Genomic DNA, 16,745 nt, shown 5'->3' on the forward strand with positions numbered 1-16,745 from the left:
TGATTCACTCTGTTGTATGGCAGAAACCTTTTCATACTGTTCATGGGGTTCTTAAGAGTCCCTTAGACTTAAAGCAGATCCAACCAGTCCATCCTATAGGAAATCAGTCCTGAATATTCACTGAAAGGACTGATGCTGAAGCTGAAGTTCCAGTACTATAGCCACCTGATGCAAAGAACTGACTCATTGGAAAAAACTGATGCTGGGAAAGATTGAAGGCAGGAAGAGAAAGGGATGACAGAGGATGAGATGGTTGGATGGCATCACTGACTCAATGGACAGGAATTTGAGCAAGCTCTGGGAGTTGGTGATGGACAGAGAAGCCTGACGTGCTGCAGTCTTTGGGGTTGCAAAGATTGAACATGACTAAGTGACTGAACTGAACTGATGGCAGAAACCAATACAACATTGTAAAGCAATTATCTCCAAATTAAAGACATATTTTAAAAAAAGAAAAAGAAATAGGTGTTGAATATAGGAATGACATCTCTTTGCTTCATGGATCTCAAATTTGACAACCTTCCAAGTGTCTCAGTATCTCTGAAACTTTCTCTATTTAGTTAGGTTTGTCTACTCTGTACACATTTTCATGTTAACTACTTTTGGACTAAATATTACTATCCAATACCTCTTCTAGTCCTGGTGGTGGATGAATAGGACACATTAGGGAAGGAAAAGATCAGCAACAACATTCAACAAATATCTCCTGTTCGCCAGTGGAATAGCTTGACTCCAAGTAAGTTGCTGAGATCCTGTGTTGACGACGACACCACTGAATAAAATTATTTCAAAGTTGGTGGAGAAGAATGAAGACACAGCAATAACCAGATCCTATGAAGGAGAAGAACATTGGGGAAGAATATGGCTTCTTAGAGATCATCATTAGAACATAGTAAGGCCTCTATAATCAAATCCAAAAGCTGTCAGCGAGGAAGCAACACACAGCCCAGTGGAATAGGACAGAGATCAGAACTGGATCAACGCAGCCACGAGGACCCATTATGTGGAAGAGAAGGCATTTCCGTGCAATTGGGAAAAGGGAGTGATGGTTTAATTAGTGAAACCTACACAACCAGCTAGCTTTAAAACAAAATAACCATTCATCTAGTTGTACCATTGCACATTTAGACCCCTGGTCTAGTATCACGTAGAGGATGTTGCTCCATCATCTCTTTGCATCAGACTTTTATTTATTTACATATGTGGCTGTGCCAGGTCTTGGTTGTGGCATGCGGCATCTTAAGTTACGGCATGCAGACTCTTAGTTGCGGCGTGTGGGATCTAGTTCCCTGACTGGGAATCGAACCCAGGTCCCCTGCATTGGAAGCGCAGAATCTTAGCCACTAGACCAACCCAGTCTGGGAATAGGCATATGGGTAGGTACGGCTGTGTGTTTACCTGTGAATATTATCTGCATGCATTTTGTTTATGATTGTATGAACATGTAGAAATCCACAAGTTGTTAACCTGGGGATCAAGGGGCTGGGAGAGTGATCTACATAGGTAGGGAGGAGGGAGACAAGCGAAAAAGAAAGGTCTGAAAGAGAGCTGACATGTACTACTTTATCCCAGTTATGCCCTTTTGCTGATTATTTCCAGGTGAATCCATGTAGAAAGACAAAGGAGAATGTGGGAGAATGGATAACATGAAGATCATGGCTTGTCCAGAGAGAGAAGGGGAGTGTGGTTGGAATAGCGAGTATGCGGAGATGGGGAGAGAGGGACAGAGGAGTGGGGTAGGTGAAAACAATGGAAGAGATTGGAGGACCAGGCATCAGGACTCACAAACTGTGTGTAGACTCCATTACAGGTTTGAAGCAGGGAGATGCTACCATCTCACACCTTTCCTGAGCATTTATGTACCACACAGTCTTGGGCGTGCGATATGAATTAGCCCATACTCTATTGAAGGCATTGGTATTAGTTTCCCCATTTACCAGATGAAGGAATCGAGGCTCCTAGAGCAAAGCATTTTCCGAGGGTCTCTGGGAGTCTAACCCATTCTTCTCACTCCAGACTCCATATTCTTTCCATTACCCCTTCCATTTGGCTCACTCCTAAATAGAACCCTCTTAGCAGAAGGGGTGCACCTAGATGTGAGCCCAGAAGACACCAGAAAAAAGAGCTTAGTAAACACCTACTTGTCACTGAGGCTCAAGCAAAAGGGAGGAGGCAGCTGACCCGCAGAGCCCCTCCCCATCCTAGGATCCTGATTACTTACTAGCTGAGGCTGTGTAGATAGGCAGAGCTGTGTGCCAGTCGTGAATCAGCTATTTGCTGGCTGGCTTGGCATGTTTACCTCCCGAAACTTCGGTTTCCCCAAGGTTTCTGCAGTTTTAAGGGAGAAAGGGGACCTGGCCCACGATAGGCACTTAGGCACCCATGGTTTGTTGGAGAGGAGAATGTTCTGGGAGAACGTGACACTCTGCAGAACCAATCGGGGTCAGTAGACAGAGTCATCTTCCACCCCCATCGTGTATGCTAAGTCTATTCAGTTGTGTCTGATTCTGTGTGACCCCATGGACTGTAGCCCACCAGGCTCCTCTGTCCATAGGATTCTCCAGGCAAGAATACTGGCATGGGTTGCCATTTCCTCCTCCAGGGGATCTTCCCAACCCAGGGATTGAACCCAGGTCTCCTGTGGTTCCTGCATGGGCAGGAGGGTTCTTTACCATGGAGTCACCTGGGAGCCCTCATCAGGCCTGGCCAAAGCAGAGCACCGTGCTGGGCCCCATCCTGTAGGCTTTCAGAATCTGGCTACCCCATCTATACCCCTACTCCCAGCCCCACCCCCAAGGGGCCCACAGAGCCCCTTCAGCTGTTTTGATCACTTCAGTAAGGAACCAGTTCAGCCACACCTACAGAATTGGTGGTGCTCTTGCAGAACATAACAAATCACTCGTAATGAAAACGTACAAAAGGAGAGACTCCTTGCCCCCAACTCAGTCCTCACGACTTCAACAGCCACCATGACACCCATTTTATAGATGAGCAAATGGAGGCACAGAGTGGTAAGTAACCTGTCCCAAGCTCACATGGCTTGGGAAGAAGGGGTTAGGATTAGGGCCAGGATTCCTGGAGACCTTGGCCCCACGGCCAGCTTGTCAGTCCTCCTCACATTCAGGTCTTTTGGTCTTTGGGTCTACACCTCCACATGATGCCAACTTCTTCACTTGTATCACAGACCTAGAGAAGGAATGATGCCAGGCTCAGAATCCTTTGCTATGGAGCCACCCTCAGGTGTGACTATGGGCTTCCCTGGTGGTTCAGACAAATTTGTCTGCAATGCAGGAGATCTGGGTTTGATCCCTGCGTCAGGAAGATCCCCTGGAGAAGGGAATGGCAACCCACTCCAGTATTCTTGCCTGGAGAATCCCCATGGACAGAGGAGCCTGGTGGGCTTTTGTCCATGGGGGTCACAAAGAGTCGGAGTCAGACATGACTGAACAACTAACACTTTCACTTTGATAGGTGAAAGTGACTAATGCCCCTTTAAGCCTACAAGGTTGGGAAGTTTTAAAGCCAGGATGGTGAGCTTTGGGACTGCTATTCAATTGAAGGGGCAAAGGTCACCTCCCCCAGGAAGACTTCCCAGCCTTCCTTTTCCATGCTGTGCTCCTGTCACCCCATGGACTTGCCTCTATCACTCCGCATTCAGTCCTTGGTTCCTGCCAATAACAGACTTGGTTTTGTTCATCTTTGTATCCATTACACAGAGCTTGGCACACAGTAGGTAATGTGCTTGGTGCAGAGTTCTCCCTGACCTGGCCCACCTCTCTTTCCAGCTTGATCTCTGCCAGCGCCTCTGGGCACTTGAGCAAAACAGAATTACCTGTAGCTCCCAGAAGTGCACTGTGATTGCAATTAAGCAATCAATTGTGTAATCAATAACTTGATGTCTGCCTCTCGGGCATGTGTGATCCTGATGGCAGAGACTGCACCAGGTTGTATTCACTGAGGTGCCTTAACACATAATAGGTGCTCAACAAATTTCTGTTGATGGAATGTTCACATCTGCTCTACTGTTCCCTCTGCCTAAAAAGCCCTTCCTGGCCATCCATGTCTTCTGCTTCTCCTTCAAGACCCAGTTCAGCTGTCACCACCTCCTGGAAGCCCTTGCTTAATTCCCCAACACCCGGGGAGGGGGCATTCCCTGCCCTCCTGGAGGTGCCCTGAGTGCCTCCCTCCACTTGCAGGCCTTTCTTCACTCCTCTGATTGCTTCTGAGCAGGGCCCACATCTTTTTCATTTTGCAGTTTATTCAAAGCACATAACACTCAGTAGGTGCTCAGCATGTCACTAATATTTATTTACTAAATAAATAAACATTTATTTATTGAATATATTATGGAGGAGGCACTCTAAGTATTTTTTATTTCATTTCATGATCAGAAGAGTACCTTGAGGCTAGCCTGCTGCCCCATTTTCCAGACAGTGCAGCTGAGACTTGGGAGTGTTTGGTCACTTGCCCAAAGTCACACTGCTATGGCATCAGAGCTCGGACCAGATCCGCTGTGGTTCAGCCCTGCCACCTCAGTAGTGCCTCCTTCTCCATCCCCCGGAATCCACATGGGCACCCTTTTCTTTTCTATTTGTTACCTCTCTAGGTTCCATGTTGTCCAGGAACCTCTGAAATGCCACCCTATTTTTCTGAGAAACCTCCAGCATCTTCTTCTGAAGATATTGTCAGCATCCTTGTGTGGAGTTCCAAGCCAGCTCTCCCCAGATGTCCCAGCCAAGTGGTCCCCATTTCCTTCTTCCTCTTGCCTGCATGAACTTCCGTGTCCCTGACCCAGGGGTTTTACTGTACAGTCCATGCTTATTTAACGAGCACCTACTATGTGCCAGACCCCATGTGAGAGGCAGGGAATATAATAGCAACGCAACCAAACCCCTACCCGTACACTATAAATAAGAAAATACATATGTGAGGGGAAGAGGGCTGTAAAGGGTTAAGGAGAGAAATTAAACAGGTAAGAAATGAGGATGATGGAGGAGGGGCAGGTGGGCTGTTTTGTATCCAGTGGTCAGTTGAGCAGACTCCTGCAGGAATAAAGGACTGAACCAGCTGCCAGGAGATGGGCATTCCAGGCAGAGGGATTATGATACAAAGGCCCTGGGGTAGGCGTGGGGCCGTGGAATCTGGCATAGGGGCCTGGTTGGAGGAGAGGGAAGTAGGGAAGAAGAGTGTGAGGTGAGGAGAGGCCGTAAGGTGGCTGAGCCTGGTCACATAAGACATTCAAGACCCGTTCTCTGGCGCCTCTCAAACTTACCCAAATGCACTGCCTTCGTCTCAACTTCTCCATCCACCACTGGATCCCTCCTCCCCTGAAAGCCACTGGAAATCCTTTTCTCCCTCCCCAAGCCTTTAACATTCTGTTTCCTGCTTCTCCTCTGCATCCTCATGTGTCCTCTTTATTTTATTCTGTGACATTATCAACTTTCTATCATGATTTTCCTTGCTGTAGCTCAGCTCCTGGTGAAACCCTACACCAGCCCCAGAGGTGGGGAGTAGGGGAAGAAGCATCAGACTGATTCAGAGCTCAAACTGGGGTTGGAGTCTCCATGAGAAAGCTACTTCTCTGTGGGAATTCTTGTCATGTGCACCTCTACACGTGGATTTTCAGCTTCTGGTTCTCACCAGGTTCAGAACTCACCATGCAGCTCTGCCCCACTCTCCCAGTCCCTCTGGCAGCAGACGCTGGAGGCTCCCTGAGGCTTCCTTGGCTGCTCTCTGCTCTGCAAGGAGTAAAACCTGCCACATCTTCTAGCATCTCCTTTCGTCCCAGTCCCAGAGCCTGATGGCCCCATAGGAGCCTCTCTGCTGCTGATGCTCCAACCTGGAGCTAAATAGCTAGGTGGACTGGAAGCTTCTGGTGGTCCATGGTGGGCTGGATGTGGGGTCAAGAGAGCAGACGAGGCCTGGGAGGCGCAGCATGGGAAATGAGGCCAGTGCCTGCCTGCAGGTCTGACTCTGGTACTGCCCCACCCTCTGTCCACTCCCGGTCCTCCCACAGCATCTCAGGGGCCACCTTCACCTTTCCCAGCTGCCTCCTCACCCCACCCCACCTGCCAAGTGCCAGCGGCTTTCAGAGACCTGCCCTTACTATTTGCCAAATGCTTATATCTTATTTTATCCCCATGAAAGTGTTAGTCATTCGGTCGTGTCCAACTCTTTGCCACCCTATGGAATGCAGCCCACCAGGGTCCTCTGTCCATGGGACTTTCCAGGCAAGAGTACTGGAGCGGGTTGCCATTTCCTTCTCCAGGGGATCTTCCTGACCCAGGGATCAAATCCCAGTCTTTTGAACTGCAGGCAGATTCTTTACCATCTGAGCCACCAGGGAAACCCCATGACCCTAACCTTATTCATTCATTCAAAAACCATTCACTGAGCACCTACAATATTCCAGGCCCTTTAGGCATTGGGGATACTGCAATGAATGAGACATGTGTACTCTGACATCCCAGGAGGGTGGGGGGGTGGGGGAAAGATTTCAGATAATAAACAAGAGAATGTCAAGTTGTAACAAGCATGGTGATGAAAACAAAGCAGGTCAATGTCATATAGAGTGACATTTTAAATTATGTGACCAGCAGTGCCTCTCTGGGGGTGATATTTCAGCTAAGACCTGAATGATGAGATAGGGGTCTAGCCTTCAGAGAGGACAGCATCCAACAGAGGGGGCAGCAAGTGCAAAGGACTCCAGGCGGGAACAAACGAGGCATCTATCACCCCATTTACAGATGAAGAAGCTCAGAGGAAGGGGTTAAATAACAACCCGAGGTCACGAGGTCACAAGATCACGCAGCAAAAGTTGAGATCCAAACCCAGGTCCATCTGACTCCATGGCCTATTCTCTTCCCACCGCATTGCCCCTGCCAGGTGAGGACAGCGATTCCCACAGATGGCTCAGCACCCCACGCACAGCATCTCTCTGGACTCACCCCAGCCTCCCTGTCCATCCCCATCAGTCATCCCAGCCTCCTTGGGATTCCTGATCCTGCTTCAGATCTTTGCACTTGCTCATCCTGTTCCCCTGCTTGTAACACCCTCCTCTATTCCTTGACCAACTGTGACCTTTTCTCCTGGCCTTCAACCATGAGCTTGTCACCAAAGCCTTCTGGGACACTAAAAAGTGAAAGTGAAGTCTCTCAGTCGTGTCTGACTCTTTGTGACCCCATGGACTGTAGCCTACCAGGCTCCTCTGTCCATGGATTTTCCAGGCAATAGTACTGGAGTGGATTGCTATTTCCTTCTCCAGGGGATCTTCCTGACCCAGGGATCGAACCCGGGTCTCCTGCATTGTAGACAGACGCTTTACCATTTGAGCCATCAGGGAAGTCCAACAAGACAGAAATAAATGCTTTCTCATCCTGGGCTTTCACAGCACATGCCTGCTAAGTTGCTTCAGTCGTGTCGACTCTGTGCAACCCTATGGACTGTAGCCTGCGAGGCTCCTCTCTCCACAGGATTCTCCAGGCAAGAATACTGGAGTGGGTGGCCATGCCCTCCTCCAGGGGTTCCTCCCGACCTAGGGATCAATCCTGGGTCTCTTGTCTCCTGCACTGGCAGGGGGGTTCTTTACCACTAGCACCACCTGGGAAGCCCATAGCACATGTCTCCTTTTTGTTCATTCATTAATCAAATACGTACTGTGAACTCACTATGTGCCAATCCTTAAACAGAAATTCCAAACCCAGAGAGAAGTGCCCAAGAGAAGAAGTGCGGGACCTGTCAGCACACATAGGAGAGAGTACCAGACACCCTTGATCTTCCGGGGCCTCGGTCACACTGCCTTGGAAATTCGCTGTCTGCTCGACAGTCTCCCTGATTTGGGTGTTTTGGCAGATGATGAAGTCGCTCATCTCATCTGCCTCCCTAGCACTTCAGCACATTGCCTGGCCAGAGCAGGCACGTGAAAAGAAGTAATTTGTTTTTATAAGACGGCTGCTCTGTGCTAGGCACTGTTCTAAGTGTTGGAAATATCAATACAAGGAGACCCAGCAGACTGAAATTCCTGCCTTCCTGAGGCTTCGTTCTAGTGAGGGTAGAATGTAATTGAATGAATGATTTCCATTCCTGATTAATTCATTCACATGCTGAGAAGAGATAGAACGGGAGCAGGAGTGAAGAGGCGGTAGTATGAAGCGAAACTGTGCACGTGACCAAAGCAGAATTCTCAATCTCCCCTGCTCCCCGCAGCCCCCACAAGCTCCAACCTACTTTTTCCTCAAAGTAACGCATCTCAGTCGCGTACACCAACATTCATCAGTTTTCTCCCCAACACCCCCAAAACCCTCATTTCTTTTTTCCCCATTGCCACTTCCTGGTCCAGGCCACCATCATCTCTTGCTTGGATCCCAGCAATAGTGGCCCTGCTGTCTGCCTGCCTCCAGGTTTGCTTCTCACACTTCCTACCGCACCAGCCTCCTCAGAGTGGCTTCTTATGCTTCAGCCAAACTTCCATGGCCTCCAGTGAAAGTGAAACTGAAGTTGCTCAGTCCATGGGACTCTTTGCAACCCCATGGACTGTAACCTACCAGGCTCCTCCCTCCATGGGATTTTCCAGGCAAGAGTACTGGAGTGGGTTGCCAGTTCCTTCGCCAGAGGATCTTCCCCACCCAGGGATCGAACCCAGATCTCGCGCATTGTAAGCAAGACGCTTTACCGTCTGAGCCACCAGGGAAGTCCTACAGGCTCTTAGCCTAAAACATTCCCCATCATGGTCTTTAAATCACTCGGCATCTTTTCTCTAAAACTAGCCAATCCTCTTTTCCCACTTGCACACACTTCTGCACCTTGGCGTATGCTGTTTCGTCCGTCTGGAATGCCCTTCCTCTTTTCAGCTCCCCCGCACCCTCCCACTCCCATCTCAGCCTAGCTGACTTTGAGTTAATCTCAATTTAAATATCCTGTCCTCCCAGGAGGATGTCCTGCACCCGCTAGGTTGGGTTAGTCTCCCTGCTCCATGGCCCCACAGCATCCCTCACCTAACTTCCTCTTCCCTTCAGTGTGGCTCTTCCTCCCCTGTCTGCTCCTTCTGCTTGTCTATAGGCACTTGGAGGGAGGGATCATGTCTATCCTACTCAACTTGTCCAGGAAATCTATTATACATACCTGACACATAGTAGGTACTTGATTTGTTGAATGAATAGATGAACAAATGAATAACTATGAGACTTGGATCTAATAGAATTTGAAGCAGTGCAAAATGTTCAAATCTCTACTCTTCCACTTAATTTGATATGTGACTTTGGGACTTGATTTATGACCTCTCTGACTTTCTGTTTCCTCCCCTGTAAGGTAAGATAGTGAGCGATAGGCATTTGCAGAGTTGTTGGAATTGCAAGTGTGAGAAATTGTGTGAAAACACCTGGCACCTAGAAGTTACTCCCTTAAATCCTTGCCAAATCTGTAGTTGAGAAGCAAATAACCTTGGTGTGATATCCTTATTCAGAAAGCTTATATCTTGAGTCCAGACACAGAAGTTAAGATCTAGGCCCCCTGTCTGGTACTAGGTTAGACTTTCAGCTCTGCCACTCACTCACTGTCACTCACAACCTCAGGCTAGATGCTTAAACCGTTATGTGACTCAGGTTCCTCATCTGTAAAATGGTTCCTTTATCATAGGATTGTTGTGGACCTCAGCTTAGAGCAGTGCCTGGCATGTTAGCTATGGTCATACTATTTACACACAACACTAACAACCACACTGTAAGGCCCCTGCCAGTGGTCCTCCTTGAGAGAGGAAGAGAGATTTCCAGAGAGGTTAAATGTCTGCCCAAGGTCACACAATGAGGAAATAGCAGCCTTGTGCTTCAAGGCCAGGTCTGCTGTGCCCAAATCCCATGTTATTTCCACTCCATCAAAAAAGGAGCTCAAAATAGGCCTGTGGCATTTCAGCTAATTTCCTCTAAGCCCTCACCAAGTCACCAACTGCAGGCTTACAAAGCTGTTCCCCTAAGAGCATCCATTCAGCAGCTGCTAAGTGTGTGTGCCTGGTGGATCCAAAGCATCTACCGGGCTTTGCACCAAGCCAGTTCTTCCTGGGTAGCCTTGCCTTGTCTGCAGAAGGGACCTCCAAACTAGAACTAGGTTAAGGGGAGCGGGAGGGGAGTGGTACATGAGTTAGATGGAAAAAGAAGCTGGAGACCAATCTGGATGTAAATGGTGGGGAGGATAAATGAGAGTCAAGCCACATTTACTGAATGCCTACTAATGATCAGGTACACCATTTAAAACTCACTGGTATCACTTAGGCTTTATTTATCAAGTATCTATTAAGTATCAAGCCCTGCACTAGATGCCAAAGATATGATGGGGAACAAGACACAACTATTGACCTCAAAGTGTTCACAGGTCAGCACAGGCAGTAGGAGTGCTGACACAGGCACTAAATAAAGTGTTACAAATGGGATGGTAGAATCTGAGCAGGGTGGCAGCTGTAACTGGGAACAACTTAATGTGCTCATTTCACATATGTTAAAACTGAGGTTCTAGGAAGCTGACTTGTTTGGATCACGCAGTTATCAAGTAGCAGAGGCTAGCGTTGCTCCCAGGGTGTTCTGTCTCCAGAAGTGTCTGTTCCCTCCACACCATCAACCTACAGCTGTTCTGTCCCCTCTTTCACCTCCTGACTCAATGATTATCTGGCTAGAAGATTAATCAAATGTTTCTAAAGCTGCAGCCACTGTCAGTGGCTAAGATGTTAGCTCCTTCTGTGGATAAACAGAAGCTTTTGAGCCTCTGTTACTAATTCTGTTTGAGCAAAAGATTCAAGGCTTGATCTGAAAAGAATGGGGGAGCGGTAAGAAGGAGGGGTCTATTTCCAGTTTGAAGGGACTTCTTAGGTCAAAAGCAACCAAGATGAGAGACGTAAGTGAGAGCAAGCCTCTCAGGTTCCTGTGGCTACACCCACACCTCCCTCCGCTCCCCTCAAAAGGCCTAGCCTGTTGAAGAGGATTTCCTACTTGCCCCTCACTTTTTCCTGAAGGAAGGGAGCCAAGGAAATCACTCACTTGAACACACTGGCTGAACTTGCTAGAATCCCAGCTGAGTGAGGTCAGCATACCAGTGCCTCTCCCATCCCAACTGCCATCCCCAACCAAAGGGCAAGAAAACAAATGGAGAATCCTCAGTTTGAAAAAGTAGTTCAGGCTATACCCTAAAGGTATCTTAGCAGAGGTAGCTGAAATCTTGGTCCTGTTCTCCAGACACCAGGACCCTCTTCAAGGTGACAGGAGCCCAGTGACTACCCATCATAGGAGTTCTTTCCTTCTGAGAAGGGAAGAGAGAGTGAGAGAAGGACATTTTATGGAGGATGGAGAAACAGGTAGTTTTTCTATACTGCCCCCCGCCTCTACAGTACTGGCCATATCTGCAGAACAATTCTGGGCAAAGGGAAAAACATTAGACAATACCCAAGAAAGTCTGTTTTGAGTTCAGTCATCTTTTGTATACTCTTTGATAATCACCAGATCACTGAGAAATTGTCAAGCAAATTATCTCCAGACAAAAACGGAAGAACAGAAAACAAAGTACAGAATAGGTGAGCTATGAAATGGAAACATCTCTAATCCTACTGACCCAACAGAGGCAGGCACAACTCTCTCTAGACTCCTCCCCCAACAAATTAAAACTGCATCTACATCATGCCTCATGTGCTTTCCCTCCCCTAACAGGGAAACTGATCAGAGAGAAACATAATCACTACCAGCAGGAATCTGATGAGCTTCTTTTTCCAGGGGTCACATTAAGGAAAACTTGCACATATAGAAACAAGAGATGATGCTGTAATTAACCCAAGATAACAGTTCTGCTGAGGAAAAGGGGAGAGTTATAATGTGTTTCCGTATTCACAGCAGGGAGATTTTATCTCTTTCCACCCAGCTTACGAATGACACGGGAAACTTAGAAGGACTCACATTTCACCCATTTCCCCTGCAAACATATTTATCCTTGAGATGAAAATCGTTGCCCAAGCTCTAGCCGCCAGTCACCCTTTTGCACCCTTTTCCATGAATATTCTTTCCAAAATGTCTGCTTGTAGGAGCAAGATCCAGGATTTCTACAGAAAACTACAGAGAGACACACACAGTGCACTGCACATCCCCTGTTAGCCAGAAAGAGACAGAGAAGAAAGAGAAACGACCAAAAGGCGACACAGCGAATAAAACAAAACAGATCCCCCAAACGGGCAAAGTGCAAGCGACGATTTAAAAAACACATAGAGACCGTGTTTGTAATTACCCATCCAGGTTATATTTTCAGGGCTTCCAGGCAAAGAACCGGCTGGTTGAAGTTTTGTGCCCCTCTGATTGTGATGGGAGGATTGTATTTGAAGCTCTGGGCACGTAGAGATGGAATGAGAAGGAGGCTGAGCTGGAAGAAACACCGAGGGGGGAGGGAAAGGGAGAGAGTGAGAGAGAGAGAGAGAGGGAGCAGAGCTATCTCTAGCTACGCCTTCTCTAAGCTCCGGGAGCCCAGGAGAGCGCTCGTTTCAGGATTTTGGGAGAGGGGTGAAAAGAGGAAAAGACAGCCCCCGCTCTGCCCCGGCCTTGCTGCCCCCGAGGGCAGGGAGGATTCCGGCCCGCGCCCCCCTCCTGGCGGGCCGCCCTGGGAGCCTGGGAGCGCGCGAAGCCGGCGGCGCAAGGAGCTGTCCAGTTCAGCACCACCCGGTAATGCAGTAGGTGGGAGCGCCTCCTCCGGGGGCCGAGCCGGCCGGGAGTGGGGTGGGGGGGGCAGGCGGGCGGCCCATCCTGCAGCAAGACGCCGGCACCCCAGTTTCCAGGAGCTTTGCAGATAGGGGGAGGGAAACCCGCCTCGATTCTCCGGGAGGAACCCCCTCCCTCCCCCACTTCGCCAACACTACCACCGCCACCAACAACAATAACCGCCGCCGCTGCTCGTCCTGCCGCCGCCGCCGCCGCCGCCGCGCCTGCCCGCCCTGCTGCTGCCGCTGCCGCTGCCGGGGCAAAACCATGGAAGGCGAGACCCCCGCACCTGTTCAGCTGAGATCAAGGGCTTACAGAATACTGGGAAGTCTGGTCTGAAACGAAAGCTCCCGAGACCCCCCAAGGAAGAGAACTGGCGAAGCAAAGGATTTTCATGGCGCAGGCCGCAGAGCCGAGAGCGAAGACGGAAGGTTGCATCTCGGCTTTTACAATCTCTAACTGTCTAGGTCCCGACCATGAGAGATTGTGTTGAGAATGCGGCTGTTCCCTGGTTCACTGTGGAAGCCATCTCCAAATTAGCTATCACATATGGAAACTGGAGACCAGAATTTTAGGAAAAGAGATTAAGGCATCTCACTTGGGGGGGTGGGGGGTGTCTTTTTATTTTTTCCTTTTTTTTTTTTTTTTTTTAATCACTGCAACTGGAACAGTTTCTGATCTCAAAAGGCAAGCCTCTCTTCCCGTGTGATCTTTATAATTTACACTCTTTTCCGTGAGCTTTTCTTACCTCCCTTTTTTTATATCTCTCCACATCCTCTGTTCACACATATATCCATTATATTAGTAGTGGAATTATTTTTATTTTTTGCTTTAGTACTCGCACCTTCACACACACTCTCCCGAGAACCCGAAGTCGGTTGGGTGTTTATATAATGAAGAATTATGGGGCTGTTTGATCGAGGTGTTCAAATGCTTTTAACCACGGTTGGTGCTTTCGCTGCCTTCAGTCTGATGACCATTGCTGTGGGAACCGACTATTGGCTCTACTCCAGAGGGGTTTGCAAGACCAAAAGTGTCAGTGAGAATGAAACCAGCAAAAAGAACGAGGAAGTTATGACCCATTCTGGATTATGGAGAACCTGCTGCCTAGAAGGTATTTGATTTCCCATCTCCTCCCCCTCCCCACCCCCTCCCCTTCTCACTCCCCCTTCCCCACCCGCCTCCAAATAAGTCCCCTTTACATTCCACCATTTTCTTACTTCACTCCTTCCACCACAGATCAAGGCTGGTTGGGTGAGTTTCAGAGGAAAGAAAATCAATAAGCAAAAACCATACTCAACTCTCCAGCCTCCACCACCCCCCTTTCCTCAACCTTCTTCATTGGAATAATCTATGATATGATGAAAACAACAACAAGAGATTGTTTTTAAAAAGTCAAATGTGCTCCACCTGCTTTGGAATCATTAGGATTTGCCTTTTGATGTAGTATGCCCATCTATGAGGGTATAAAAAAACAATTGCCTCTCTCAACATTGCTCCTCTTTTCGTAATGAAGAATTCCAAAATGTTCTTCCTTTCCCCTTCTCCTCCCCTTACTCCCCAAAAGTCTAAGACACATCATCATCTGCAAATCTCCTTTTTTTTTTTTTTTTTTTGAAAAAATCTGTTGTTTCTAAGAAGCCTTATTTGGTAAATCCTAATTATTCCAGGATCGCAAGCTGAGTTCAAGAGCATTTCGTAACGTCTATGAGCCACACATATCATTCGAGGCGACTGGCTGAGTGTGTATGTGTGTTTTAACGTTTACAAAGTCTAAAAATACATACGTCTCTCACAGGAAACAAACCCAAGTTCTAATAAACAGCAATTCACTTGCAGGTTAGGCTGAGAACCAATTCACTTCCACGCAGAGTGACATGTCTGTTATTCAGAAGCGTGTAGAGTCAGCATTGCAGCCAGCTTGGGAATCAGACATTGTGCAGGGAGGCCGGGAGGGAGGCAAGAGCATGGGGAGGTTGTGAGGGGACAAGAGGGAGCTGTGGGGCGGGGGGAGGAGTGTCAGCTGTTTACCTTGATCTTGCAGGGTCATTGGGACATGTGTGCCCGTGTATGTGCTGTGGGCAAAGCGGTCCCACAGAGGATAAGCTGGGAGATCAGGGTATGGATGAAAGCATGTGCTTCTGAGACACATTAATAAACACTGGGAGGGGGGCAGGAAACTCCTGCAGGTCATACAACCTGCATTTAGCAACAGACTTTAATATAAGGGGCTGCATGTGAGTGGCTATCTGTGTCTGTGTGTATAAGCTACAGCCACCCATAGAAAGACATACACAGAGAGATACGTGTTTCTGGGTGGAAAGAAAAGCTGATGTGCTTTGCTTCTGATATGAACCAATACGGAGGCCGTTTGAGCAGCGCTGGGAAGCGGGGACTGCAGGACTGTTTGTTAAGCTCAACATGGGATGGTGGTGCAGGGAGTTGAAGCCAGGAGACAGGGGAGAAGAGAGGGAAATGGACTAAGAGGGAGAGAACTGATGTGGTCTCAGAGTCTAACCCAAACTGAGCTCTTTGGGAAATGAGTATGCCTGGGGAAAGAGCACCAATTCCGTGCCCCCCTCCCAACAATCTTGGTGCAAATCGTTGAGTGATGGCTGAACATGTTTTGAATAGCTAAGTGACTTCATTGAGCGATGGTCTATTTGACGCATACTGCATTTGGTGCCCTTTCTCAATCCAAACCGCTGCCTTGAACATAGTCTGCAGAGGAGCTCTATGCTGAATACTATATGCTCTTCCCCAGCCAGAGAATCAATATCGGGAAATTAATAGGCGCTGTTTTAAACACACCCCTCCTTTAAAAAATGAATAGCCTTTCATGCAGCTAGTCATTAACAGTGGAAAGACTTCCATTTAATTAAACATTTATGGCAGACTTTAATTCCAAAAGAGAAGAAAAGCAAAGTGAATGAGGGTTGCTTTAGGGAACACGATCATAGAAGCAATTTGCCTTGCTTGGATTTTAGTTAGACGGACGAAGATATACAGCCAAGAGATTAAAGACAGGACATGGTTTTAGAAGAAATATTCCCAGACATTAGTGACTTGGAATAGATATACTTTCTTATCAGGGTTTTGTTTGAAAATTCTTAATACTATGATCTTTTAAACATTTTTCTAATTCCTGTAAGGGAAAAGGACTAGAGGTGGCTTGGAATAACTTGTGTGTTAAAAGGCTTAAATATTTTCATTAAAATTCCATCTGTTTGGTGTCCACATCCCCAAATGTGCTGCCCACTCCCTTCAACTTTCCCTCCAAGCTGTAACCCCACCTCGCTCCCAGAATCATCCCTTAAAGGGTTAGTATTACAACATGTCCCAAGGATTGTGTGATGCTCCCAGAAGCCCTGGGTTTGGCTCTTCTCCCCAGGATTGAGGCCTCCAGACAGTGGCAGGTCGGGGGCTGGGCCAAGTTGCCTTGGGGATTGCTGTTCCTTTTCCACTTGTAGCCCAGGCAGGAAGGGTTGGTACTCAGGGCTCCAGTTCAACCTGGCCTTTAATTTCCAAAACCTCTGTCCATATGGGGTTTCGTAGGCCTGAGATGCTGTACCCCCTCCCCTTAGGAAGCTGGGCCTTGGCCACTTAGGATGTGGTTTGAAGGTGTTAAAGATACATATTCTCAAAAACTGCACTGATTTCCGAAGATTATAAGTGCACTTATTTCTGCAGGTTGGCATAGATGGTTCTTGTGGGGCATTCCTGTGCTTGCTGTTTTGAACATTCCAAATAGGATCAGCCTTTATGGAAACCAAGTTGTCTGGTTTTCCCAACCTCTGTTTTTGGTGAGAAACTGTACTTTCAGAAAAGATTTCACATCACCCCTTTGTTATGTTTCCTACTTGTACCCAAAAAGTTGTGAACAGATTTCTAGTCTTCTCCCCAAGATGCTGCTAATGACTCCAGGTGAAAAACCGCCTCCTGTCTTCTGGTCTCTTTGGCTATCTGGTTTACGTTAAGGCTTTTTGTCCCCAGAGATGATTTTTTTCTGTTCACTTCTTGGTGAAAATA

General features: G+C 47.9%; 1 protein-coding gene and 1 long non-coding RNA gene across 2 annotated transcripts in view; one reads left to right on the forward strand and one right to left on the reverse strand.

Annotated features, from left to right (window-relative positions):
- Positions 1-408: 408 nt before the first annotated feature.
- Positions 409-13,085, reverse strand: LOC113892645. The gene is made up of 3 exons (XR_003511093.1): positions 13,006-13,085; positions 12,253-12,384; positions 409-831 (listed from the first exon to the last, which is right to left on the reverse strand). It is a non-coding gene; the product is annotated as an uncharacterized LOC113892645 (long non-coding RNA).
- Positions 13,086-13,228: 143 nt separating this feature from the next.
- The window catches only part of CACNG2 (calcium voltage-gated channel auxiliary subunit gamma 2), a 121,210-nt gene continuing 117,693 nt past the window's right edge, over positions 13,229-16,745 (forward strand). Inside the window, exon 1 of the mRNA XM_027541757.1 lies at positions 13,229-13,830. Within this exon, the coding sequence (XP_027397558.1) occupies positions 13,620-13,830 (211 nt within the window). The 5' untranslated portion in view covers positions 13,229-13,619. The remainder of the gene's footprint in view (positions 13,831-16,745) is intronic.

This window comes from Bos indicus x Bos taurus, chromosome 5 (assembly GCF_003369695.1).
Source record: "Bos indicus x Bos taurus breed Angus x Brahman F1 hybrid chromosome 5, Bos_hybrid_MaternalHap_v2.0, whole genome shotgun sequence".
Lineage (NCBI taxonomy): Eukaryota > Metazoa > Chordata > Mammalia > Artiodactyla > Bovidae > Bos > Bos indicus x Bos taurus.